At 41.1% G+C, this 27,870-nt stretch overlaps 3 protein-coding genes across 29 annotated transcripts in view; 1 reads left to right on the top strand and 2 right to left on the bottom strand.

Annotated features, from left to right (window-relative positions):
• UBP1 (upstream binding protein 1) overlaps positions 1 to 25,258 on the bottom strand; it is a 46,832-nt gene extending 21,574 nt beyond the window's left edge. Inside the window, exons 1-3 of one of the 4 annotated variants that reach the window (XM_090142387.1) lie at positions 24,742 to 25,258; positions 15,022 to 15,138; positions 1,086 to 1,237 (exon numbers count right to left, since the gene is read on the bottom strand). In XM_090142387.1, coding sequence (XP_089998513.1) covers positions 1,086 to 1,237; positions 15,022 to 15,138; positions 24,742 to 24,821 — 349 coding nt within the window. In that variant the 5' untranslated portion in view covers positions 24,822 to 25,258. Of the gene's footprint in view, positions 1 to 1,085; positions 1,238 to 8,961; positions 9,223 to 15,021; positions 15,139 to 24,741 lie in introns of those variants that run through there. The other 3 variants (XM_031590395.2, XM_031590394.2, XM_031590396.2) reach the window with 3 other exon arrangements.
• Positions 9,536 to 27,870, top strand: part of LOC149917409 (uncharacterized) — a 33,560-nt gene continuing 15,225 nt past the window's right edge. Inside the window, exons 1-3 of one of the 4 annotated variants that reach the window (XR_016467656.1) lie at positions 9,536 to 9,952; positions 12,035 to 12,147; positions 27,103 to 27,653. Coding sequence is in view for 1 of the 4 variants with exons in the window: in XM_090142389.1 (XP_089998515.1) it covers positions 9,615 to 9,952; positions 12,035 to 12,071 (375 nt within the window). In the remaining 3 variants the exon portion in view is untranslated. Of the gene's footprint in view, positions 10,087 to 12,034; positions 14,992 to 27,102; positions 27,654 to 27,870 lie in introns of those variants that run through there. The other 3 variants (XR_016467657.1, XR_016467658.1, XM_090142389.1) reach the window with 3 other exon arrangements.
• Positions 25,363 to 27,870, bottom strand: part of CLASP2 (cytoplasmic linker associated protein 2) — a 138,520-nt gene continuing 136,012 nt past the window's right edge. For all 21 annotated transcript variants that reach the window (XM_090142371.1, XM_090142372.1, XM_090142376.1 and 18 more), the window contains 2 exons: positions 26,777 to 26,893; positions 25,363 to 25,699 (listed from right to left, as the gene is read on the bottom strand). In XM_090142371.1, the coding sequence (XP_089998497.1) occupies positions 25,613 to 25,699; positions 26,777 to 26,893 (204 nt within the window). In that variant the 3' untranslated portion in view covers positions 25,363 to 25,612. The remainder of the gene's footprint in view (positions 25,700 to 26,776; positions 26,894 to 27,870) is intronic.

The following is a 27,870-nucleotide window of genomic DNA, read 5'->3' as shown; positions in this document are numbered from 1 at the left end:
TGCTAAAGAGAGCATGCAGGGTACAAGAAGTGCTTAAAAAAAGAGTAAGCCTGACTAAGCAAATTGCTGAACTATGCAATCATGTGTCTGTAAGAAATGACTAATTGCCTCAAGAACTTCCAATACTCTCACATCAGTAGACAAGTCAAGTAATGTTTAAGGTATATTTAGACAGACTTGCTGCTGCAAGATGAAGCACTTGTCAACTTTATTCACATGGAAAGCTCAGAATGATTCCTCATCACCATGTCATTATGAAATTAGATACAATCTGCTCTCACAGATTTAAGGCGCCCAGCGTGCAGTGAAACTCTTTCAGGTACCAATGAAAATTCAGCAATGAATATTTTAATGTATGCCCTCTTACCTGCATACTAAGCACATTGCTCAAAGAAGCATCTGAGCTAAAAAGAATAAATGCACCAAAACACAGTAGGACACGCATAAGAAACATTGGACATTTTTTTGTTTTGTTATTTTTCATATATACTGTGCTGAAGAACCATGCCTTCCAATTACAGCGCTGTCTACTGAGAGATTTTTAGGTGCTAGTACACAAAGAAAAGAAAAAGCAAACCCACAAAAGAACACTGATTCTATAGTATTAGAGCTGGAGCAAGGAGAGGGAGAGTGTACAAAGGTTATCAATATAGTCCAAAAACTGTAAAATGATTTTGATTGCAGTTACTAGCTGATAAACTTAGGGCAGCAATGGCATTTCCAGAGATGAGGGAGGTTTTGTCACATATTATTTTACTCAGCAGTTGATGCTGTCTGTAAAAAGAAAGCCAAACTGCCAGGCAAGTGAAACACAGGCTATAAAAGAAAAAAACAGCAAAACTCACAGGTGATCTATCTACTTAATTTCTGATAAATGCAGACAAGACAAAAGCGAGACATGTACAACTGGTAACTACAAGGGTTCAAACATAAGACATACAGCTATCCACGTACCACATGGACAACATGAGATGGCTAACAAGTTATCCAGACTCACTTGTTCAAAATATGAAGAAACCTAGTTTTGAAATTTACACCATAAGCTGCATTCATGGTAGTTATGCCTGCAATATACACATACCAACCTTGATTCAAGTATGTAAGAGTTTCATCGTATAATTTTACTGCTGGAGATGTTGCAGCACACATAACATACTGGAAGGGTGGATGTTGGGCCTCATTTTCTGGTGGAAGGCTGGAATCTTCCTGTTTGAAAATAGGCAGTGCCAAAACATCACTGAAAAGAAAAAAAGCACAATAAGTGTGAGACTGTTGGCCCTGTCTTGCCTAAAATTAAAAAACAACTGAAAATCCTTCTCCCCATTTTATGTCATTTTATTTAACATAAATTCTGCTGACATTGAATATTTTTCAGACTTGTTATTTGGTTTTACCACTCTGAATGGAACAGTAATGATTAAGCAGCAGACTCACAAGGTATAGACAGCATATGCCATACTTTACCTCATAAAAAGACTGGCAAAACTTTGCGTTTCCAGTTTCTGAAGTATAAAAAGCAATCCATGCTGTCCTCAGGCAGCACTAAGGAACTGAACTTCATCACAACCAATGACACACTTCGTACTTTGTATAGAATACTCTGTATTAGCAGTACATTAATTTGGTGTCTCTGTATACAGTAACAGGCCATCAGTTCTCAAAGAGATAAGTGAGTTCTACTCCAGAATAGTGTTCTTCTACCACTGAATTTCTGTTCATGATTAAATTCCAACCTGCAGATCCACAAAGCCTTTTTCAAAGATTAGTTCCTGAACTGAATATTTCTCACATCATCTCTGCTGTAGTTTTTAATCCAAATGTATCTCTTATGTTTCTTCCCCTTCCATTTATTACAAACATTAATTTAATACATTTTGCAAAAGAAATCTAAAGGTCTTATCCAAAATGCACTACTACTTCAGTTTTTGAAGTAAAATTATGTTTTGTCATTGCTCATTGCTGTTACAGCCTGTTTTACTGCAAGGGAATTCTCATGGAGGTTTTACAGTCTCTCCCAGAAGTAACAACTAGAATTTCAAAAAGACATCCATGCAGGTTCCTTGCTTCCTTTCCATTAGGAGAGAACCACAGGAGATGCTATGAAAGAACGCACTAAGTTAGGAAGCTGTTAAAAAAGCACTAAAAGCCTGCTGGGAGTGATGCCAGCCCCCAAACCTGGAACCCAGAGGAGGCTGTGTTCCTTAAAAAAAAGATAAGAGTTCCTTCCTATGGACAAAAGCTGTCACATATCCAGAGGCAGCAGAGAAAATACATTAGGTCAGTGGGCTGCTCTGTGAGGATGAATGAGAAGAAAAAGGGAAGGGCTCCACAGCTGAGCAGAGGCAGCCAGACACAGGAGGGAGCTCTGCCACCAGCTAGGGAGAAGCACTGTCCCAAGATGGGACTTCAGCACTGGGAACCTGCGTTTGTGACACACTCTGGAATGCTGAACAGTTGTCAGTGCTTTTATATAAAGAGGAACTTTAAAACGGAAAGAACATGGCAACAATTAACGTGTTTTAAATACACACACGTAAGAGCAGAAGTGCAATAAAAAAGGCATGCAAAGCATCTCACCAAATGAATAATCCATGGCTCTCAATACCTGCAGTGCTTGCTTTCACGTAACACAAAATTGAAAGGCAAGTCTCTCATGTACTTATGTAAAGCATCTTTCAAGTCTCTATCTGTAAACCACAGGTAGAAAATGCATCTGGCCTACCTTAAGAATGTGTGCAGTGGTTAAGGAGCTAGTTAAACTAACAGACGAGGCACTGGAAGCCACCAAACACAAACAGAAGACAAATTTAGCCAGCTTGAAACCTGCTTTATCTAATACTTGCAGAGTGGTGATGACTAACTGCTACTGCAGAGGAAAAAAGACATCCTACTCCAACCCCACAATTTAGCCGTAAAGAGCACACAAAGCACATCCTTAAAAGCCACCATTCCAAAAAAAAAAATGCTCCAGAAAATGGCACAAAGTAAATAACAGAACCTGCGGATATTTCCTCCACGCATACATATCTCTGAGAAAGGAAAGTCCTCCAGCACATTGCAAAGGAAAAGAGAAGCCAGTGCAATTCAAAACTGCCTCTGAGATGCAATGAAACACCATTTCATTAACATTTAGCTTTGTTCGCTACAGGAATGGAACGTCAGTGTTCTCATTCAAAGATAGAGATAAAAGCGGGACAGTCAATAAGGTATCAATAAACTGCTTCAAATCCAGGTTTTAAAGTGTCAGTGACAAAGAAACCTATCCTGCTTGCAACCCAACTATTAACTTCTCTTAAAAAAGGAACTGAGAAATCAGCTCTGTCCCACTCCAACGGCACCGTGGCACAGCAGCTGAGCACAGCCCATCCCATTCAGTGCTCAAGAGCCCATCGTTCAGCAATGCGGGTTTTCTGAGCACAGCTGGCATAAGGAATTCCTGCACCATGGGCCGCACTTGCCCTTCCCCCTCCAAAATATTTTGCAGGGATCTCTATCAGCACATAGCACAGTCTAACTCACAGTTACACAGCTGAGGGTGGTGGAAAATGTTACTATAGAGATACCCCATCCTGCCAAACATAACCCGAGGGCAGGCATGAGTTGTTCCCGTTCCCCTCCTCATGCTTACTAAGAGAAATAACACAATCACCAAACCTCTGTGTTTACACAGGAAATCATCATAACCAGCATCAGCCTTCTACTTTCATAACCTTTCATCATCCTTCTACTCACTCACCTGGTGCAATTTTATCAGTGTCGGCCCAAAGCAGATTAACAGTGGACACTTGTCCTACCAGCTCCGTTCAGGTTGTCTAACACAGCAACAGAGCAGCACTATTCTGCCAGTCTTACCTAACATCATTTGAAAAAGCAGACAAATCTTGGCTGACCTATCAAGGCTTACTCTCCCAATGGAAGGAACTCTGAGATCAACTTTTGAAGATATTTGCTCCAGTAAGAGAAGTCCTGTCCTGGGACCTCAAGATTTGTTATTTAAAGCTTTCAAGTGAAAGCACTCTTTCCTTCTAAAGGAAGGAGAAATCATTCCTAGAAAAACAGAATTAACCCTCATCACACACCAAAAGCATGCTGTAAACACCTCTGCAACACCCAGCTGGGACTATCCACAGAAGCACACAAATGAAGCTGCACCACACAAGAGTCGTGAGGCACCCAAGAGGAAGCAAGGTGCACATCACAGCTTGAAGCACAGCGCCCAGTCAGATGGATCACACGTGATAAGCTATTGCACTTTAAGTAGCCCGTATAAATAAAGTACAGAAAGGCCAAGAAAAACATGACTTAACTTTTTTCCCATGCTTGTGAAATGCCTTTGTTGGCCGCAGAAATCACCTTCTCTCCAAACACAAAATCCTGCCTATTGATTTTATGGTCATAAAACAAAAGAACTACCTTCTGTCCTTACAAAAATAGGAACTAGTATGTCATCAGAGTTGCAAGTGACATTCCATCAATCACCTGCCTTATCTGTCTCTGGACTGTATGCTTTTGGGTGTGAGAGTACTAAAGCATCCAAGAACACACAACTCTTTTGAAACTTTAAACCATGATTTACAAGGGCAAATACCTTGAGAAAAATGTTTCTTGAGCACTATTTGAATAGGAGTTAAGCTCTGCACTGTTAAGGTGTCTGAACAAGCAACAGGAACATGTAAAGAAACAGGCTGACGCTTCCTAATACTTTCCCTGCATCCAGAAAAGGAAATTCAGTGTAAGAAGAGATCACCAGCAGTAGCTGCTGGGAAACAACTTTCTCTGACATGGCACAAGATGAATGAGAAAACAGGTGCAAACGTACCGCTGTGCTGGGAATCCTGCAAACCTCCATAATGGAAACTCAACTGCTTAAAGGCCTCAGCTTATGGGGAGTCTGACAACAGACACCCACACACCACAATGCTACCACCAAAAGCTCTGTATTCCTAACCTCATGATGGAAGCAAGGTGTACAATCAATGTTTGTTTACAGCCACAAATCCCTGATTCTTCTCCAACATGGGGAGGCAAGGCAGATGCTCCAATCTGCATCACCTGGTGTAAAAACTGCTGATAACACATCTCTAAGAGACCTGCTTTCAGTCCCTGCCTCTGTTCATCATGAGGGGTGAACACTGAATACAAGCATGGGAGCTGAAAGGTCTTTTTGTTGAAAGATTTTATTGTGTTATCCAATTTGTGGGGGGAACGGAGGGGAAGAAATGAAAAAGAAAAATCCGTGTCAGTGATGGAGAATGAGATTTATCTTTCAACACAGCCACCGAACCACTTGCGAACAGAAATGTTTTCTGTGGTAATGAAGGGTTAGGTCTGTGGATTTTCTTTTTCCCCAAATACCTATTTCCTGACAAATACTTACGTACTTGTGTCTGCACACAGAATCAGGCTCCAAAGCTGATCAGTACATAACATGCTATTTTATAGAGTCCGAGGTCAGTGAAAAGTATTTTTTCTGCAGTGAAAGACATAAAAGTAGAAGAGACTACTGCACCGTGAGACTACTTATTTGTGATGCAGAAAACACTTTTTGGGGCACGTTAAGTCAGCCCTTCTCTTAAAAAAGGAGTTTTAACCAATGGCAGAATCTCAAAGCAGTGGGTGCTGTACAGGGTAAGCAGTCATCCTGTCTGTCAGAAAGTAAAGGGAGCCACAAGGGCAGCAGGGCCTGAACCACAGGACTCAATTACTTTCTGTCTGTATAGTGACTATAAAGGTTAGGATGGTAACTGCCACGACCCAGCCTTGTTAAGCAGACATCAATAAAAGGATATCAAAGACCCAGAGACTGTGAGCTAACAGCCTCTTTTTCACTTGAGAGCGATATGATGAGCCGTAGGACAGCAGTTCCCTGACTCTACACAGATAACCTCAGTGGGTAACTCATGCTCAGCCTTGGAGGCCAGTTGGTGTGCAGCATTCCCCCAGCATTCAGGGCAGCTCCCCACAGCACAGCAAGAAAACCAAACTGCCTGCAGCAGCCTTCCAACTGCCTCCAGCCATGGCTGCTCAGCTCCCTACAGACACCCTGGGCTTGCTTTTTTTTCTTTATTTTTGTGGTCATTTGTGTGAGAATGATCATACTCAATTTAGTTTAATAAACTTTCATTTTTAATCCAGAAATACATACCAAAATAGCTATACCTGAAATAATCACGTTCCCTAATGACAGGCCTTCATTTCTGCACCAGAAATACCACTGGGGTTGCAAGCACTTAAAGAAATCCATATGCTGTGCCTCCAAATTACACATAAAATTGCATCATGGGTACTAAGGTACTTCTTGTATTTGTGCTCATTTAACTTAAATCAATTAATTAATACATCAAATCACTCCGATTAAATACAGAATTTTGCTGGAGAAATGGCAAGTTGTTCCTCAAGGTTCTCTTTTCAGTCAAACAGTCTCCATTTTCTAATAGTTCACACCAAAGATCAGTGGTCCCCAAAATTATCTATTATTGCTATACTATGAAGATATCTTTGGTCACGGATATTACGCCAGGTAAGTGATAGGAAATCACCAGGAGGGTGAGTGCTGTAATGCAACACCATCACTGCCACTTTAACTTGACAGCAATACTCAGATCCACTACTGCTAAAGATACTTAAAGTATTGAAATTCCTGGCTATACACTCATGGCCTGAATTAGATGAAGAAAAAAAAAAGCAGGAAAACTGAGTTTCAAGACCGTAAAGAAATTGTGAGCACTATTTAAAGATAAATCTTCAGAGAAGCGGGTTTCTGTAAAATAAACTGGCTGGACACAGCAATTAGTGCTCACAAGCAGCCTTCTCACTAACAACATCCACACAAATAATGCCAAATACTCCATAGCAGGGCACACGTATCAACCCAAGGAAGTACCAGCTATGTTGCAAGCAATCCAGAGCAGGTAAAGCAGAGACCACATGCAAAAGCATTCCTTAAAAAATACAAATCCATAGAGCTGGAGAAGTTCTCTCAGTAGTCTTTTCCAAAAAACATTTATTTTTCTATTACCCTTTTGCAAGGAAGTGACAAACACACTGTTTCTGCTGGCACACAGAGTCAAGACTGGAATATTTTCACTCTGTTACACCACTTCCCTTAGCTTTCCCATCTGACATCACCATCAACTGAACAAGCCATCATTTCCCACAAGTATAACTTGAAAAACGTGTAAGAAATGCATAAAATGCCAAAATCCCTGAGTCCTGTAGATACTAATTGCAGTTAGGTGATCCCTTTGTGTTCAAAGAATTAACTTAAAATACCAGTACATGTTCCCAAAACACTTTTAAGTGACTCATCAGAATTGCAAAGAGGACAATATTACATTTAAAATTAAAGTACAACTCCATTTATCCAACATAACTTTTTGTGAGTTTTCTTCGACTGCTAAAACTCTATGGTAATCGAAAATAAACAACTAGAAATGCTAATATAACAACAACAAAAAGGATGATATAACACCACCACTGAGGATCAAAACTAAAGTTTCAAGGAACCAAGCAGCATGTGTTATTAGGGGAAGAAATGAACTCCAAACACAGAAAATGAAATCTTTGAAAAACCCTCTCATTCAAACCTTGGGATTTTTATCCTAAAATACCTTAGAAAGAACTGCATCGTGGTAAAGAACAAAGCACGTTTCTTTAACAGATGCGAGTATTATCAAGTGTTATCAATTACTGTTTGCATAAGAGAAAGATAAACCAGAAAGTGAATGGTGAGAAGCCACTCAGGCAGCTGCCATACAGCCCCAATGACCTGCACTGTCCTGTGGGATTGGTGACCGCTTGGCACAGACAGAAATGGAACGGAGAAAGAATAACCATCCAGAAGAGCTGAATATACACTCACGAGTATCCTCACTGAAAGAGGTGAATCACCTGCTTCTACGAATTGGCAAGTTCTCAAAGATAGCTTTAATTTTAAGAATAGTAATAAAATCAAATGCACGTTGCACCCGGCGCCTGCTGAGCACACAACCCAGATGCCAGGACAACAGCCCTCGTTCCTGCTCAGCTGAAACCCCAATCCCTAACTTCAAACAAAGATATCTCAGTTACAGCACCTCACCTGAGAAATCCAACCCAAAGAGTTGGGGGGGGGAAAGGGCAAGTCTCAGGTAACCCTGGGAGAGAGCAAACCTCTCACACAGGTCTGGCCACCAAAACTAACTGTGCCAGCATTCTGCACCTCTGCAGGATTCAAAACACTTGAGTTACGTGAGCGAGGCTTTAGTCTGAAAGATTCCCAAAATCAAAGGTCTTAAAATAGTTTCCCTTTTGGTGCTAATGAGTTACATAGGGACCGAACAGCTCTGCCCACAGCTGAGATCAAACATACTTTATTTCTAACAGGTACCGCTTTATCTTCACTTTGGAAAGCACACCCGGAGACTACTTAAATACTTCTACTGTAAAACCTGGAAAATGATCAAGAAGAGAAGAAACTGCCGAGCTCCAACAGGAAGAGCTCCACGGCAGTGGAAGGAAAAAATGGAGGTCACCAGAGACCCACTCCACACGTAAATATGAAACAATAAACAGAGTGACTAAAGTACAGCCATTTTACTACTCAATTAACAGCCACAGCGTTTGGTGGCTCATGAAAGAACGCTTCCGAAACGTTAGAAAGAGAACGCAGCTACGCTTCACCGCAAACTACAACCGCAGAACCAGAAGCGAGAACAATTTTCTGGAATAGGGGCAACGCACAGCCGAGGAGCAGGAAAACGCCGTTTTCAGGACGGGAGAGGCACGCAGGGCCGCAGCCCGGGAGCTCCAGAGGGCATCCCCCGCCACGTGCCGGCTCTCGGGGTGCGGGAAATGAAACCGAGGGGAGGAGGGGAGAAGGAGGCACGGTGGGAAGGAGAAGGAAGGAAGGAAGGCGCGAAGCTGCCGCCTCCGCTCGGCGCAGGGCGGCCCCGCGGCCCCCGCCCGCCCCCCCGGGCGCACCTCATGCTGTAGGCGCCGGCTCCCAGCTCCTGCCCGATGCCGGAGAGGCTGGCGTCGAAGTCGTGCACCAGCCCGGACTCGATCACCTCATCCATCTTCAGCACCCACGCCATCTTCCGCCGCCCCCCGCGCTCCCGCGGCGCCGCGGGAGGAGCCGGACGGGGAGGAGCCGCTCGGCCCCGGAGCCTCCGCCGGGAGGCGGCGTCTCGGCGGGCGGCGCGGGGCGGGAGGAAGCGAGAGGGGCCGGGGGGCGGCGCGGAGCCGGGGCGGGACGGAGAAACGCGTGCGGGGCGGGGGGAGCGGCCGCGCTCAGCCCCGGGGGGGCCCTTCGCCCGCGGCGCGACCGGGGCGCGGGGCCGCCCTCAGCATCCTGCGGCCGCCCGGCCGCCGAGGGGGGCCTGGGACCCGGCGGCCGCCGCCGCCGCCTCCTCCTCCTTCCCCTCCTTCCCTGACCGGACGCCCCTCGGGGCCGCCGTCCGAGCACCGACCCGGCTCGGCGGCGCCTCCCGCCGCATCCTTCGCCGGGGCGGCAGCAGCTGCAGCGCGGGCTCCCGCGGCCCGCCGCCGCCTCGCGCCCGCCGCCAAAGGCCGCCCCTGTGGGGCTCCCGCGCGCCGCTCCCGCCTGCCGCCGCCCGCGCGCCGCTCACGCCAACATGGCGGCCTCCTCCGCGCACACCCCCCGCCCCGAGCCGCCGCTGCCGGGGCGCGGCCCGCCCGCTATCCGGGCCGCCGATTGGCTGGCCCGCGGCGGAAGGGCCAATCGGAGGGGAGCGGGGAGAGGTGAGGGGGCGGCGCGGCCAATCAGCGGGGGCTTCCTCGACACACGAAGACGTCACGGAGGAGCAGCCCCGCCCTCGGGCCGGCGCGCGGTTGCTCCGGCGCGCTTCTTCCTCCGCCCTCCCTCGCGCCGCGGGAGCGCTGCATGCCGGGAGTGGCCTCCCGGAAGCGGAAAGGGAAATGGGCGGAAGTGGCGTCAGAGCGCTGAGAGGCGGTGAGTTTCGCCTGGGGTTGCGCGGTAAGAGAACGGAAGTCGGTGTCTGGGTGCGTGGCCTTGCAGAGAAAGCTGGGGAGCCTGGCATGAAGAACTGGAAGCCAGGGCAGCATGGAGGGCTGCGGCTCGCTGTGGTACTGAGGGCTGTAAAACAAAAAATCAACACAAACAACACCTACCAGCACACAAAACTAGAAGAGGAAACACACCTTGTATACATAACGTGCGATAAATAAACTTTTGCGGGAAAATAAATCCTTAACAGCTCTGCCTCCTGGGCTCAAGAGTTGTTACAAAATCAGTGCCACGCAGCACAGGCAGGCAGGAAGTTTGCCGTTACGAAATATGGAGTTATTACATAAAATAGCTTGATTTTGTGCTGTTTTTCTAATTTTCCACGATGTACCAAAGCAATTAATACATGGTTGTTATATTACAGCAGCCTAGCAGTTAGAGAACATTGGGGATGCAAGGAAGAATTGCTTAATCCCGTGCCCTCTGGCCCTAAAATATTTGGTCCACTGAGGGGATGCTAATTGAGTAGCCCACGACTCTAGAAAACTCGAATGCTAATCATTCGGAGGATTGTTAAATAATATTATGGGCGGTCCTATTAAAATGATTCAGCTAGTGAGCAGTCTGTAGTAAAGTACTGAGACTGCAAAGTGTAATCAGACGTGCGGTCTGATTTTGGTTTGGTCCTGTGTGGAGCCAGGAGTTGGACTCAGTGATCCTTATAGGTCCTTCCAGCTTCGGATATGTTATGATTCTAAAACACAGGTCATGTATCAGCTTTCTCTAAGTACAGTTGCACAGGTTGTTCAAAGCTCAGTAGGGCCTTAATTGCACTAATAATAAAATAATATCTGTTGTTATTCAGAAGGTACATATGACATCCTTCAAGATAAGCACACAGAACATTATTCTTGATTCCTAAAGATGAACGGTAATTTGAGACTCGACTGCCTATTTCTGTACACAACAGTAGTGGTATTTTTGCTGCAGTAATTGATTTAAGCATTTCTTGCCAGCTTGTGGACAGACAAATGGTTCTGAACATCTGCACATAAGTAGCAGCTGACAAAAGGTAGAATTACGAAAAGGGCATGAGCCCAAGTTTCTTATTAACATAAGCACTAGCTCCCAAGTTACAGTTCTTTATGAGAAGAACTGAAAATATTGCGGGCAAAATACCACTTTTAAACCTGACAAGAAAACAAAACAACCAACGATTATTCCCCTCTTCTCCCCCCCCACCCCTCCCTTTTTTTTTTCATTTCTAAAGATGGATGACAAAAATAGCATAATTAACTGTAGTGAATTTTATGGGATGTTTATAGTCCAGTTCTTAAACTGGTAGTAATTATTCAGTATATAACAGTTGTGGAAGAAGTTGGCTTAAACTGTCATTACTGAAGAAATAGATTTTAAATTGAGAACTCAAACCTTCTCTAGGCAGATATTTGTAGACGTAAAGTGGGCCCCATAAGAAAGAGAAGTAGCATAAATAACATGGAAGAAAAATACTTTTCTGAGTTATAGAAAAGAAATTGGTAGCTTGCAGAAAGCTAAGGGTAGTGAACTGTCTACTTCTGACAGTCAGAGATAAGTGATTTATGTATAGCAAAACTGGTTTATCTGCTTACTCCACTTTAGAATAGTTACACAGTAGTCACAAGACTATAAATTGATGGTGTTTTTTTTTTTTAACCAGGAATTGTTCTCTGCTGATGTAAATTCAAATAACTGCTGAGGGTACTGTGAGTGGGTACAGCAAGACCCATTTTCTTGCAGTTCAGCCTTTAAAAACTGGATAAAATTTGCCTGTGATAAGCAAATGGACTGCTAGTATTCTGAAAATATTATCTTTGGGTATTTTAGGATACAAAGCACCTTCCTCTATTACATAATAAATATTGTAATCCTTTTTTTTTTTTTTTTTTTTTTCTCTGTAGCATTATTTCTACCCCTGAGTCATTTACAACCAGTTTTCCGTGTTGGTTTATGACTGTGTAGATGTTTGTGTGGATTTTTTTTGCTTGTAAGTACAGACCTCTGATGCATTTGCTTTCTTTGGAGCAGGTTCCTTGGTCTGTCTCTTTCTCGCATCATCTGCTGAGGATCAACAGCGCCTACAAACACCACTTTCCAGCCTGATCTATCAAACCCCAACATGTGAAGTTGTGTCAGCTGAGGTACTGAACACAAATTAAATCTCTAGTATTTGTAATTACCGTACAGAGTTCTCAGCTTTTGGCAAAAGAGTTTAAAATATCTTTAGTTAGATAGCATTTGCAAACAGAAACCTCAAGAACAGTTTTGATACTCATTTTACTTAAACTAGCTGACATTGAAAACAACTATTGAAAAACAACAACAACAAAAACTAAATCATAATCTTTGTGTTAGTCTCTTTTTAAACATATGTATTGTTCATATACTCAGGGTGAGTTGAGTTCAAGTAATTTTCAAGTCTAAGATAAAGTTGAAGGCAGATGCTTACTACAAGAGTAAAAGTATTCTTTATAAGCAAAAATCAGTCCTGACTGGAACAGTTAAGTTGTCACATTTTTGTTCCACACAAAACTACAGTAGATTTAACCAGAAAAGAACCACTGAAAATCCACATCCAGTGCAGATATGGTGCACTGTGTAAGCCCTTTTCTTAACACAATTCCTGTTCTGCAATATAAGGAATGTAAGCCTCATGCAGAGTTCCTCAAGTTAGACAAAAGAACATTTTTGAGGATGAGATTGCAGAATTGATGCCCAAATTATAAATATATGCTCTTCAGTAAGGTTGAGAGCAGAACTTATGGGACAGAAGATTCTGTAAACTTTATAAAATGATGCGGGTCTTTTTTTCCTTCCTGACTCTCTCCCAGCTTGTCTGCATAAAAATCATTCAAAACTTTTCGCCTGCCTGGTAAAATAGTGTAAAACAGGACTTAAACATTTTGAGATCTCAAATTGCTTCTTTAATACTCGGAGCAGGTAAAATCCACAACCCTAACCTGTCATAGATGATTTTTTTTTCCTGTGCCTCTACCATTCCATTTCTGCACATTCCTGTCACCATCTGAGGAGGGTTCAGGGCTTCAAAACAAGTCTCTTACTTAACACAAGTGAGTTTCTTCAAGCAACTCATTCTTCCAACAATGTTCTCAAGAAAGGCTCCACCAGAGGTTGTACCCTGAGCCCAGACTCACCCAGACTCAGTTGTTATTGTAAACTTGATATATAACACAGGTCAAGTGCACGCAGCAGAAGGCTGATTTATATCTGCATAGGAGTGTTTTAAGTACAGCTTTACTGGCATGTAAGAGAAGGCAAAGGAGAGAAGAAAAGATCCTGAGACACTCCTCCATCTGCTCCCCACTTACTGCTAACATTTTTCCCTGAAGTCAACTGCTGTTTCTATATAAACCTTACTGACATACAGATGTGGGACTGACACGTGGTAAAGGATCTGACAGAACCAAACATCTTTGTGATTATGACCAGGCTGAAGCCTACTGTCTGAACTGGTCTGTATCCTTTTTGCTTAAGGTCATCAGCCTCAAGGGCCTACCTCGTTAACTTCTATGTACAGATCTTAATTTAAGGAAAAACCCCACATCTATGGTATTTCAGTACCAAAACACAGATGGGTGCTGCCACCAAAACCTAAAGGCACATGCTCAAATGTGCGTGGAAAAGTAAATTCAGAGAGGCTTGGATGGCAGATTCTGAAATAGTTAGTGTGGGAACACCAGAAGCAAATATGATGGGAGAAACAAAGACAGATGAGGACACAGTGAAAAGGATCTGGAGAGAATGTGGTCCTGAGCTCAAGTAAACACCACCCCTGGGCTTAACAGCACTGAAGAATGGTTTGAAAACAGAGATGGGAGTGGATGCCTTCACTGTTACTTGCTGTATGGTTCCTCTTGCAGAGCTATCCATGTCACTTGCAAGCAGGACTGCATGAGAAAATTCCAGCACCTATTTATTTCTGACTTACTGCTTGAGTCAGTAGAAACAGCACTGTGTTTGCAACATATTTGTGTTAGCCAATCTGTATTTCACATCACCCTGACCTTTGTGTCGTAATGGAATGATAAACTCCACTACAAATTTTATTAGTTTAACACTTGGAGTTATCAGAACATAAATATCACTTCATTTCTTTGCATTTTTAAATTCTACAAGAACAGGCGTAGTACTGTGATATAGTACTGGGATTACCAACAAGGGCTGCCTGCATCAAAATAGATTGAACACTGTCATGTTTATACACGTGGTAATAAGCTAAAAAATAATAAGCTGAAGTTTAACATAGAAAGCAAGCCATGTTATAATTTGAAACTCAAACTCAAGATTATCTGGAATCTATGATATTTGCTCTTGTCAAAACACAATCGTTTTTAAGAAGCATTTGAATACAAATAAAGTTGCACACAATTGTTTGTACACAAATAATATTTTAGTACACAAATAGCACTTATTTGTACTCAAACAATATTTTAGTCACAAAGAGGTAAGGTAAGTTCATGGGGATACGCTGACGCAATAAGATATATATTGCATCAGATTTCAGTGCAGAGTGTTCAACCACTGTGTCCTCCCTGATGCTACAAGGGGCTTGTCTACCCAAGTCTACACATCAGCTGAACTTCAATAGGTAAAATACATCTATGAAACTATGTGTGAAGCACTAAGATGCGTCTAAGTCTGTATGACTTCACATAAACAAGAGTGTTACCTTTGGAGCACTAATGGAATTTCAAAGAGAAACAGTCGAAGTTAAGACATCTGCAGATATCATATAAAGCATTGAGACATTTCAGTGCTGTTGCAAACACATGTAGGATGGCACAGTTGTGAAGATCATGAAACTGTAGTAAAGTAAATCTCCACTACAGTGACTCCACTGCACAAAGGTTTATCAGTGGGTCTACAATCACCAACTCTATATGAAGGCTTGAGCTTCATATAGAATTAGCAAAGGCTGCACAGACTACGTTATTGGGTGCTATAATGTTACAACTACTGTTATTTAAAATTACCCACAATCATTATTTTCTTACCGCAGGTAGCTGCTGTTAGTGGTGGGATACTGGTGATGGTGATAATGTTCAGGCTGACTGTGCCAGAAAAGCATTTTGGGATGAGATGAAGCGTTGTGCTCAACCAAGAGATGGTCACTGCAGTGATGGGAGAGAGGAGAGAGAAAAACACACACATTCAGATTAAATTTGCAGTTATTTCCTCTCACACCTTTATATTTAGCCTCTGCCACCACGTTTACAGGTGTCACTCTCTCCAGAAGAGACACATAGCTGAGAGTCTTGGCTGTCCTCACCTCCTCTTTTGCTCTCCAGTCTGGCTGCGTGGTTAGCTGCTGCCCAGCTGCTAGGCTTGACTTTGAGCCAACATGGTGTCAGGTGCAGTCTAGTCATCACCAGCATCTCCATTTATGTCCTCCCCTCTCCCACACTATCAGTGTCATTGTGCAGAACTGCATGTTATAGAATTGGGAGCTGAAACCTCATAGCACTGCTGACTCAGAGGCAAACTGTTCTCTCTTCATGCAGTCCACTGAAGGGACTTGAAAAATATGTGTGTAGGCATGACTGAAGAGAAAAATTAAGGGGGAGTATACAGCGATGTCATTAAGATGAGCAGAATACCTTCCTTCTTTGGAGATATTCAAGACCCATCTGGGCACCTACCTGTGCAACCTATTGTAGGGAACCTGCTTTAGCAGGGGGTTGGACTCAGTCTCTTGAGGTCCCTGCCTACCCCTGTAATTCTGTGATTTTCAGTAGTGTTTAGACTGCACCCCTTTTGCCTGTTCATTCTATCCCTGTATTCAAGTGGCGGATTACTACACGGCATAACATTATAGTTATTTTAAGTTATCTTCTTGCCACTGAAAATAAACAAAAAAAAAAACCCACTGTCAAATTGCTTGGAAAATATTTACAACTCCTCCTCTCCCTCCCCTCCTTGGCTACACACATTCTTCAGAGGAAAAAATCACACTCAGAAGCAAACTAACTGCTTGGCACACCCATGTGCTGTTTGGTTGCCCAGGTTTGCAGTGGGGATTGCAATATCTACCTGAAAACAAAGCAGTACTGATCAATCCCACTAAGATCTTGACACGCAGAATTAAGAGTGCACACATCCAAAAATCTTACAAAGTTACCTGCAGAGGGCACCCATTCTGCTTGAAACAGAAAGGACTACTGACAAACAGGAATAGTTTGCTATTATTTTTTTAAACAACCTCCATGCCCTTTCCTTCTGTTAAAAAAATACTTTAAAATGTTACTGCAATATTGTGACAAAACCTGGGCTATGAAAATCAGAATATCAAAGAGCAGGGCTCTGGAAGACAAAATGGAATTATTATTAGAGAGATGGTAATAAGCAGCAGTCAGAAAACTTCAAACATTGTTCTTCTTTTGGTGTGGTAGAGCATCACAGCAAATGCGCCCCATCAGTCTCCGCTTCATTTCAGTTTTCAGGAGTCATGCTTATGCAGGCTAAAAATAATGAAGTCACTGCTTACATCCAAAGCAGCTGCTGTCTCAAGGCAATGAGGTATTTATTAGTAAAGGATGAAGTGATGAAGGCTACTGTGATCATATCTATTGTGTTCAGCTGAGTTTGCAAGTCTCTGCTTCTGACAAAAGGTGAAAGTTCAAGGCCCGTTTTATGGGTACTCCTCACAGTGTGCATGTTTCAGACTTGTGTGTGGTCACAACAGCTACTGCTATGAGCCATCCTCACTGTGACCACTGCTCCTGATGGCGTAGAAGCAAAGCAAAACAGAATCTTGTGGACTCCCATGCAAAAATGCATTGTTAATTTGGTAAGATGACAGCCACATCGATTTGTTTAAGTAGGAATGCCTGTTCTAATATTTTAGAAGTTTTATGGTTCAGTTGTACAACTGGGCACATCACAGTTTAGGTACCGTGTGAAGTTTCTCCTGCTTTGAAGAAGCCATCACCACTCTGCAGCTTGGGAAGCATAAAGGACTTCACTTCCTCATTCCTTTGTTCCCCACAAACATTTTCTCAGACAAGCTGGCTTGGGTGGAGGCAGGCATTTGCCATTGCACATAAGCTCAACTTCCTGAAACTGTATCTATCTCCTCATGTCTTTTAGATATCTTTTTGAGTGTGTCTACATAAAATTAGTTGCAGGTATCTGTACCTTGAAAACTAAAATAAGTAAATGCTTGCTAAAGCAAAAGCATGATGTCACGCATACTACACAAGGCCTTGAGTTCAGAATACTTGGCTTCCAAATCCTAGAATGGCCTGGGTTGAAAAGGACCACAATGATCATCGAGTTCCAACCCCCCTGCTATGTGCAGGTCGCCAGCCAGCAGACCAGGCTGCCCAGAGCCACATCCAGCCTGGCCTTGAATGCCTCCAGGGATGGGGCATCCACAGCCTCCTTGGGCAACCTGTTCCAGTGCCTCATCACCCTCTGGGTGAAAAACTTCCTCCTAATATCCAACCTAAACCTCCCCTGTCTCAGTTTAAGCCCATTTCCCCCTTGTCCTATCACTATCCATCCTCGCAAACAGTTCTCTCTCCTGTTTATACACTCCCTTCAAGTATTGGAAGGCCACAATGAGGTCTCCCTGGAGCCTTCTCTTCCCCAAGCTAAACAATCCCAGTTCCTTCAACCTTTCCTCATAGGAGAGCTGCTCCAGCCCTCTGATCATCTTAGTGGCCCTTTCCTGGACCCACTCCAAGAGCTCCACGTCCTTCCTGTGCTGCGTGTCCCGGGCCTGGACGCAGTACATGAGGGTTTGTATCATTGGACTGCCTCCCTTTTTTCCAGAAGAAAGTTTGTCACTCTTTCCCTCCACCAGGGGTTGGCAAGAAGCCTGATTCTTCACTCATAAAATCTTTGAATTCCTTGTAAGTAAAGTACTAGACCTAACACATAGGATGTGTTATTACTGAAACACTAACATAAAAGAAGGAGAAAAGTCCACACTCAGTATTTCTTCACTTTCTTCTCTTCATGGTCTTGTATTTCAACTGATTTTCCTTGCAAGCATTTTTAACACAAGGATAAGCTTCACACATTGTACTTAATTCTGGTATTTTGCTTTGTGAAGTACTGTACATTCCCCATATCCACACCTGCTGCCCTTGGCTAACCTCTAGACAGAAAGGTATGTAGTTACCCAGTTGTGCAAGTTTGGGGACAAATAAGGTGAGTTTTTATCCTCGTACTGTTATTGTTAAGGAGCTATTTTTGTTTCTTGACTTATAATCTGCTTAGTAAGTACTAAACAGGTCTCGGCAAAGGAGCACTGTATACACAAATAACAAGACACTATTTATTTAAAACATCTCTTGCTTTAAGGCTTGTGTACAGCATGCAAAGTCCAACCTGAAATTTAAGGTGGGGAGGCTCATGTTTTGCTAACAGGTGGATCTGCACTGAATCTAAGTACCTCTGCATGCTGTGGCTGAAAACTTTAAGTACTTTAATTATATATATTTTTTCCATGAATAGTATCCAACGTGAGGTCTGTTAAGCCATGATATACTTTACCTACTTAAGCTTTTGTAAAGATCAGTCAGTCTCTCAATTGGTCTTCGTGATTGCCCTTCTGAGAACTTCAGCAAATATTGGTAAATATTAAATCTGGTTATGCACACAGAATGCTATTTGTTTTTGGAAAGTAAAAGTATTCCTCATACACCACCAAATGGGAAAAAGATCAGTCAAGTACATGGTAAACTCACCTAGGCTACTCATATGTGAGGGATCTTTAAGGTTTTTGCTGTCAAGTGATGATGCTTAGACATGCTTGAAATGCTAGTTCAGTTTAAAAGCAAAAGACAGATTTGCATCAATGCAGAAACAACCCCTATATATTTAAGCCTCAGGAGAGTATAGAGGTGTTACTTTGATGTGCCTTGTTTGGTTTTTGGACTTTTCGTTATGTCAACAGTTGCTGCCAAATGCAGGGTAACTTTGGGGTGGGAACGCCTGTGAAAAGCTACCATCAACAATTCACCTACATCACTGATTAGCAACCAGGTATTCACATTTGAATGATGCTCCCTGCTTGGACTGGCTGTGAATCCATCATACGTACACGCGAAGGGTGCCAAGTCAGATTTTCTTTGCATGCACTTTTTAAGGAACAACTTCTCTGTCTCTCTCATATATATCATTAGAGGGATTGCATTCTTTGCCACTTCTGTAATGAACTTCAACACTGACAAGTAAGAACTGCTAGCAAGAAAAGTTTCTGCATGTGCTCCATCCCCGTGCAAAGTTGGGTTCTAATCACAAATCTTCGGATGCGTTGGTCAGACCTGGCACATCCTACTGGTATTGCTGTGTCTGGTCACCTGAAGCTGGCAGAAGTACACAAAGAACTGCAAACAGTCTGAAAACAGCAACGCACTGTGCTGCTGTCATGCAGGGAAGGATGAACAGCGATGCCTGCATATTTTCCAGGTTCACTTGCCATCTTTATTCTGGATCTTCGGGTAGTTTTAGACATCCTAATCTGGGCTCGCAGATGTTGAAACAACTGTGGCAAAGACTGCTGCATTTACCAGTCCAGCTGCTGCTTTTCTGATCAGTGCAGGATGTGCTCCTTCCCTCATGGGTTCTGCATCCCCTCAACAAAAATTCTAAAAGCCTCAATTACAGGATGATACTCCTGTAACTTCTTCCTCCATAGCTGTATTCCTAATACAACCCACTTACAAATCTAAGAGTGTTGTTACAGTCCTGAGGCACAAACTAAGAAAAAACAGGCTTACTGACTTCATATCTTATTGGTATTACATTATTAGCAATAATGTATTATCGGTAATACATTTGGTTTCTTTTTTTGATCTTAGGACTTTAAGGCCTGCAAAGGAAACTGTTGTACAGAGGTCATTTGTAGGCATAAAGAGATTTGGACAGTGACATTGCCCAGAGAAATTTCTGGTTAAACCCATCACATCCTGCCTGAATCAAAACTTAACTCATAAGGTTTTTATAGCTATGAAATGGAATGGAGTGTATCTTTTGTTTTGTAGGAGTTTCAGAAATCTATCCAGGTGAACAACTTCAAGTGTCTTGCTATTCTGCTGTCCTGCACTTGTTCTGCACCTATCTGGTAGTCTAAAAATCAGTATTTGGACTTGCAGATTGCTGTGGCACTGCCAGCTTCCGGCATGATCTGACACAATGCACTAAAGAGTGCAGTTCCTTCTCTTTCCTAATGGACAGCATCCCTCTTACCTGAGGCTCTAAGGCATCTCTAGTACCTTCCTAGATCAAACATTTTCAAGCACTGTGCTGTCAGCAATTTAAAGCATGCTAATCTGCAACTGAAACAGACACATCCAGTTCCCTCACCAACACACATTTCAGCTGTTTTAACCAAGCTAAAATCAGTGTCTCAGCGTCTCCATGTCTTGCCTGGTATTGTAACATGAACTGCATATGCTCTGGTAAAGCAGACTGTCATAGAAAATGGTAGTGGTTTGTTTTCTTATGAGCAAACCCACAAGGCATGGAACATTCACTTTTGCCAACATCTGTGGCAGAAGTCACTGATTCCAGGGTGCTGCTGGAGGACCACTCTCAGGTTGTTCCCCAGTCTGATTTGTCTGGAAGTAAGATGGGAGCACATATGGGGTGTTCTCATATGGGGCTCTGCCATAGCCAAAGCTGAACAGGTGGTGAGGGAACATCTAACCAGACTGAGTTCTGAGAATGTCCACTGCCTAATGCAAATATATCTTTTTGTTGGTATAAACCTTCCTTGACTACAAAGGGCCAACCTTTGACTCTTGCTTGAGCTACTGATTTCAGTATGAGTTTATGGAGGTACAAAGATTTCCACTGTTAGTCAACAGCCAAGATCTAGGATAGGAGGAACACCAAAATGAAGGGCTTATGGAACTTGGATGCCTAATATAAACTTCAGTTACCTTTCTGTCTTCTGCCAGTGGTAACAAGTCTGGATATCATATGCAGATATGCTGGCTTTTCCACTGAAGAGATATTTCCCATGTTTCTGTATCAGCCTCATTTCTGATCTTACTTCTTGAAAATATGCTTCGTTAGGATCATTTGTATCTACCTAAGATACACTGAAGAACAGGTTTTTTTGACAGAAATCACACCGTACTCAAAACTGCTTGCCAAGAATCATTTCCAAGTTGCCAAGTGTTACCGTTCAGCAGTAATTTATGAACGTAGCTGTGACTGTCTGAGCAGAAACAACTTATTAGGGAACTTCTAAGTAAACGCGTTTATTACCCGAAAATCCTGACAGCAGATGAAAGAACTTCTTTAGTTGGAGTAACCCAAACTGCCCAGCTTGAGAACCCCAAAGTCACAAAATGTACTTAAATATACATGCAAAAACAAGATACATAGAAAAAAAGGAAATTGCATTTGTTTTTTTTTTCCCACTTGGCAACTATCATGATTTCCCAAACTTCCCAAATTACCAGGAGTCATCCATGTTCTAACAGAAGCAAAATCCATTTAGCAGAACATTCATGATGTATGAGGCAAATGCTTACAGTATGTGCTTCTGAAGACATGGAAGACTTAACTATGAAACTTAGAAAGGAAAACAGAAGTTTTCCTTTAGAGGACATAGCACAAATAACTTTTATCTCACATTAAAGTAGACTACAACTGCAAAACTAATCAGTTAATTATTTCAGTTGGGAGGAAGCACGAATTTAATTTCCCCAGATAATCCCTCTGCTCCCAAACTGCCCATCTATCCTTATCTTATTTTTACTGTATTTTGTGTTTCTGTCAGCGTACTCCACAACCAACCAAACCATTCTCACTAGCCTGTCGTAGGGATTAACTGTAGCATAACTCACATGAATTCCTCTGTTTTCTCTTTTATGAGTATTTTCAAAGGGACAATGTTATATTCACAATCTGAAGTCTTCTGCTGGAAATTAAACTGTGAGCAGCTCAGGCCTTCAGTTTCTACAGGCATTCTCCACGGACGTGTTTGTGAATTTACTCAAACATTTAAACATTCTTAGAAGCTGTTAATAACACGCAGGTCTGTTTCAGGATATCAGCATTTGTTCTTTTCACTCTGGGATTCCAACCACAAATAATAAAGACAACTCAATCTGTTCCAGTCTTTATCTTTAAAAACAAACAAGCAACCAAACTCAGGAAAATTTACATGATCAACTCTCCTTTCAATTTACATTTACTATCCCAATTTTAGCTGAACATGTTACCCAAAATCATTTAAAGCAAAAGACATCCAAGTCCAAGACATCCAAGACATGCATTTCTATCCTGATTCTGCATGTAGTTTTCTTTCCTCCTTCTTTTTAAGCCCCAAATCAACCTTTAAGAATCACGTTTCAGTATTCAAACCACTGCAATGTCCTATCTTTACAGGATATTAAGAAAGCCTTTCTGACAAAGAACAAAGGTAATTGTCCTGATTTTTCACAGGACTTTATGGTTGTGGGTTTTTTGTTTCTAAGATAAACCACCTGCAGTACAAACGTAAGGCATGACTAATCACAGCTCAATTTTAATTGAGCTACTGTCTATTCGTAACATAGGAAATGAAGGCAAAAAGCAATGCAGCAAATCTGGTAACTGGCTGCAGCAGAGAACATTTTGTTGCAATTTCTTACATTCTGATGGCTTCATTTAATACAAACTCCAAGCACTTACAGGAGCCCCATCTTTGTTGGGAACACAACTAGTCAGATCATAATTAAAATATTCATTTAAACATATAGCATTTAGATTTTTAGTACATGGGATGTCACACTTAGAACAATTACAGGAGTCTTTGAAGCATAACCAAGGGACAAACTTTGTGTAAATATCTCCTCTCCTCCCCCTGGAGTAAAACTTTTCAGTCATAGGGGATAAAAACATTTCTTTCTCACCAACTTTTGTTTACAGATAAAAAATTACGTCCATCCAGAATATATATGGTATGTTTCAATAAACTTATTTTTTCAGTATGAAATAACATCTTCAAAAAGATGACTGAGGAAAGTCATCTTGAAATGATCATTTGAAAATAAATATTACCTGTAGAAAAAGCAGGAATAATATATGGGACTATTAAACTTAGAATTTGTGCCATTTTTTTAAAATGATATTTCACATAATCAAAATGTTAAGCTAGAAGATATTAAACTGAAAAATATTTCTGAAATATTAAAAAAATAAAATGCTAGCAATGCATAATGTACAAAGAAAAGAAGCAGCAAACAAGAAGCCTGCTGAGATGAAGGAAATTTGGTATTCATAAAGATCCTATTCAATTTCCCAAACTACTTTTGTCTACAATACCTATATTCACACCATGTTCTCAAATGCTGTCGGATTTATAGCAGAGAATCTAAAGAAACATCATTTAGACACAAAAACATCAAGGTTATTTTTTTTAACCAACGTTGCTTCAATGACTTTATATCTCTCTTATAACATGTGATCAAATAACTCAGAAAAACAGAATGTATACATTGCTAATTTTTTTCAAGTAATGTTATGTACATTTTATTGCCAGTATATGCACAATGGTAAGCATAGAACTATAAATACACAATGTAATTAAACGGTAGAAAACAACAAGAATGTTACACGTAACAAAGGAAAGAAAGAGGAGATACTATTTTCCTGATGTAGCTGTTAAGAAGGGCTAGTGACAAGTTATGACAGCCTCGATTTAAAGTCTTTACATATATTTCTACAACTTTTCCTCCAAATAAATCTCTGTAACGGCATTGCTTCTTTAACAACAACATCTCAGCTTTTCTATCAGGTTCACTTCAAGCTAAAGTGAAAACAACCTTTCATGTAACTACAAGCATCTGACATTTTTTCATTCAGTTTTGGTTTTCAGGGTACTTAGCAAGCAAAGTGTATAAGCAGTTCTTGCAATATTTGGCTGTGTGTTGAAGAACGGTTTTCAATATGCAGTAAGTGATAATTTGGGAAAAACAAAGACTTTTGCTGTAGATAGTTCTTCCACCAGGTGCTATATGCAGCAGCTCAGCCAAAAATTAGTCACCCTGAAGAGGTAGAGAGAATTTTAGCCTAGCATTGATCATCATCCTTGGCACTACAGTTTTCTCTCTTATCAGGATATATTCCTACAACTAGACAACACCACAATCAAAGGGAAAGAAAAGCTAGGGAAAAAGAGTTTCCATCATTTCTGGGAAGGGTGCTGCTTATCCCAGTTCTCAGTTAACTAACTTGTTGCTTATATCAAAGACAAAAAGGAAAAAAAAAAAAAGAAAAAAAAAAAAGAAAAAGAAAAAAAGAGAAAAAAAAATAAAAAAAGATGAGAACGTTTAGGGACACATTTAGTTGATATTTTTTCTCTTTCCATCGTCAAGTTCATAAATACAAAGAACCATTATTCACAATAAACTAACTCTTTTTCAAAAATGGAAAAACAAACCCTGGAAACATTTCCACACCTTAATCCAGATGGGTCTTGAGGATGCTATTCAAGAAAACCATGCAAACAGTTTGGTGCAGCTTTCCCAACTCATCCAAAATATATAATTTTTTAAATTAGAAGGTGGCAAGATTGATAGCATTTGTGACTATTCCCTCCCCCCCCTCCCACCATTAAAATTCAATGCAGAAAATCTTGGTGCTTTTAGGAAGATAACGAATAAATAGTTTTCTGCACTGTTGTCATAAAATCCCATGTGAGTTACAATACAAGACTACTGGTTCCAGCAATTAGGTTGAGAGGAAACATTCTAGTGATAAATACATACTGAGCATGCTTGGGCAGAGCACTCCATTCTGAAGCATCCTGCTTGAAGAACGAAAGGTGGCAAGGATGGTTCACGTCCATCAAGTGACCATTAAGTCTGCTGCTAAAAGCAGACTGCCACTCTGTCACCAGGTCGGCAGTGCTACCCTGAGAGGGCTGTCTCCCACACTAAGAGGCACTGGTTGTACCAGCCCTCTGCTGTGCACATTAAATTCTTATTTATGCAACAAACATACAACCAATGAACAATATCACTTGTACAGAACTGGATCGATCCAGCTTTTTTTTATAGGCATACTTCTCAATCTCCAGAATATCCCAAACAAGCTGTAAATAAGATGATGAACCACCAACAGTGACCGAGTCTCACTGCAGTTCAGACTAGTTCAGCCTAGTTTCACATCACTTCTTGTTTCTAGCGAAGGACACAATACTCAAACAAAATAGCAATAAAAACAATGTTATCTGCAGCTGAAAAAAAGCAACAGAATTTTATATTTTAACTTCTGAAGCTTAAAGCATACCTGTATAATTAGCATTAAAAAAACCCTTTTTTTAATACAATAACACTGGCAAAAGTTAATGGGAAGACACAGAGGATTGCAACAGGATAACTGATGAATTAGATTATTTTTAAATTTTATTTTGCTTTGATCAACTGATGTTAATACTGCTTTTCCTTAGATTTGGAATAATTCTATTGTAACAGTCACATGCAGGCTGAAGACAGCCATTGGTTAAGGAAAAAAAAAAGAAGAAAAAAAAAAGAAAAAGTAACAAGGGTTCCAAAAGTTGTGTGTAAGAATTTTCCTTTCACTTGATGAGGGCTTTGCCCTTGCTTTAGGAGAGCTGGTTAATTCTTGTCAGCTTCATTAGCTTTGTCCAGACATATCTGCTGTGGTATCCCCTGGTCCAGAGCCTGTTTGTGCACGCTTGATGTAAAGGTTCAATAACTTCATCTGCAAAGGCAGAAATTAATTTTGTTTAGTATTTACAAACTGTACACACTACAGAAATGATATATCAAAATAGACATGAAAGAATTCTTCTCTTAAAAGCAAAACTGTATTTTACACCATTAATTGAAAGGTAACATGCTTGCTAATATCTAACACAGCAAAACTAAGGATGTGAGGAAGAAAGCAACCTACGGTAGCTACACTAAGACAGAGACTTTTCCCCACATTACTGTGCTGCTCTGATTAAGACAGGTTGGGGTTTTTTTTGATTTATTTTGTCTGTTTCTTTCTCTTAAGTGAATGTGAATACCTCTACTTACAGGTATTGATTCCAGCACCTACTAAAGCTTCCAACACTGTCTACAGTCATATCAATGCAATCACTGCCAGACTATTTTTAAGATGCAACTGTTTTATTCAAATATATACAATATCAATTGTCTTGTTTTAGCTTCATGGACAAACTCATAACATACATCCGTTTGAATGTAAAAAAACAGTACATAAGAGGCTTCCTAACCAAAAAAGGAACACAAGGTTCTTCTTCACCACCAAAGCAGAAGTTCTGAAAGGACAGATTAAAGCAAAAACAAAAAACAAACAAACAAACAAAAAAAAACAACAACAAAGGAGTAAGAACAGATAAACTGTGTTACATAATAACACAGAAATACAAGTCAAGGTATGCAGGTAGAAAATGCCATGCTGAAGATAGCTACTACCAGTGTTTCAGAATAAAAAGTCTGACAGTGTACTCAAGTAAACATATTTCTGATGTTTTTTCAGCCACTGACCATACAGAATTAAATCTACTCTAAAGCAATAAGAAACACAACTTACTATTTTTCAGTTTGCTGAAGTTTTGTGCATGTGCCTAAGTATCTGCAGACCTATGGATTTTCAGTTTTGAACCTTTGATATCAAAGTTACATTGACCCTCCGAGTGTTTCAGTATCCCTGGTTATCTCCATTCAGATATATACTTTTATGTATCAACTTCCTGGTAAGTGCAACCAAAACACAAACGTATACATGTCATTATGAACCAAAACTCCTTAAATATCATTTTTTACTTACTTTACTGCCAGTGAGTTGACTGAGATGTGGTTTTAGTTCATCACCAATTACTGCATGAATGGCTACAAGGCAGAAAACACATGCCTTACGAACGCTGCTCTCTGAATTATCATAACCCTAGAAAGCAATAAAATTAACATTAATTGCTTATCAGTTAATGATTAAAAGCCTCAGAAAACTATTCACTACTACTTATAATAAATACATTAAAATCTACTTTAAGCGAATGCTAAGCATTCCAAGAAAAAAAACCAAACAAGTGAATACAGAGCATGCACATTTGAAAGGCAGGCTGTTATTAATTACCATTTATAATTATTTTTCAGACTGAAATTAAAACCCATACAGTTCCTGTTTGTAATTTATACTGAAAACAGAGCTGCTGTCACGCTCCACATGGAAATACAGTAGGGGAGATCATAGGATAAAGTGTTCTAGATTACAGATATGTATTAAACAGAAGACCATTACATTCAGGGCTTTCTTACTCCTAAGGAAGCTGTTTCTTAACAGGTAAAATTTCTGTTGTTAACTCCCATCTTGTTACCGAATGACTTTTGTTTCTCATGCCTGGTTGTCTCACATCCCTTTCTCAGAAGGCTCTGCCTCTTACCTTCTTGCAGATGTGTGATTTGACCATATGTATTTAGGTCAGAAATCTGCAGAATGCAGCTGTCGAATTCTGGGAAGTCTTTATTCAGCACATGCAAGCTGATGTGTTTTGACTCTTTATATGGTGGCAGATTATTCATTTTTACAGATAGAGAAAGAAACTTTTTATAACCTCTTAATTTTATTGAACTTTCCCCAATCAACTGCTTCCTTCCTCTTGCTTCCCCCAAGCCCCAAGTGATAAAACCCTGCAATAATACATACATTCAACGTGAATGATTTCAGACCAAATGGTCCTAACTTGGAAAAGATACTACATATAACTGAAAGAGTCTATTAAACTTAACTACAGCCAATACTTCATGTCCTAGCCAGATCCTGAGTCCTAACCATAGTTATAGTTTAGCCAGGTGACAATGAAAGACAGTGCACCCACTATCTGAGTTAGTTTGGGTCAAAGTAGCCATCAGCTGTAAGACCAA

The sequence above is a fragment of the Phasianus colchicus genome, chromosome 6 (assembly GCF_987193195.1).
Source record: "Phasianus colchicus chromosome 6, bPhaCol1.hap1.1, whole genome shotgun sequence".
NCBI lineage: Eukaryota > Metazoa > Chordata > Aves > Galliformes > Phasianidae > Phasianus > Phasianus colchicus.
This window is presented reverse-complemented; position numbering and strand designations above follow the sequence as displayed.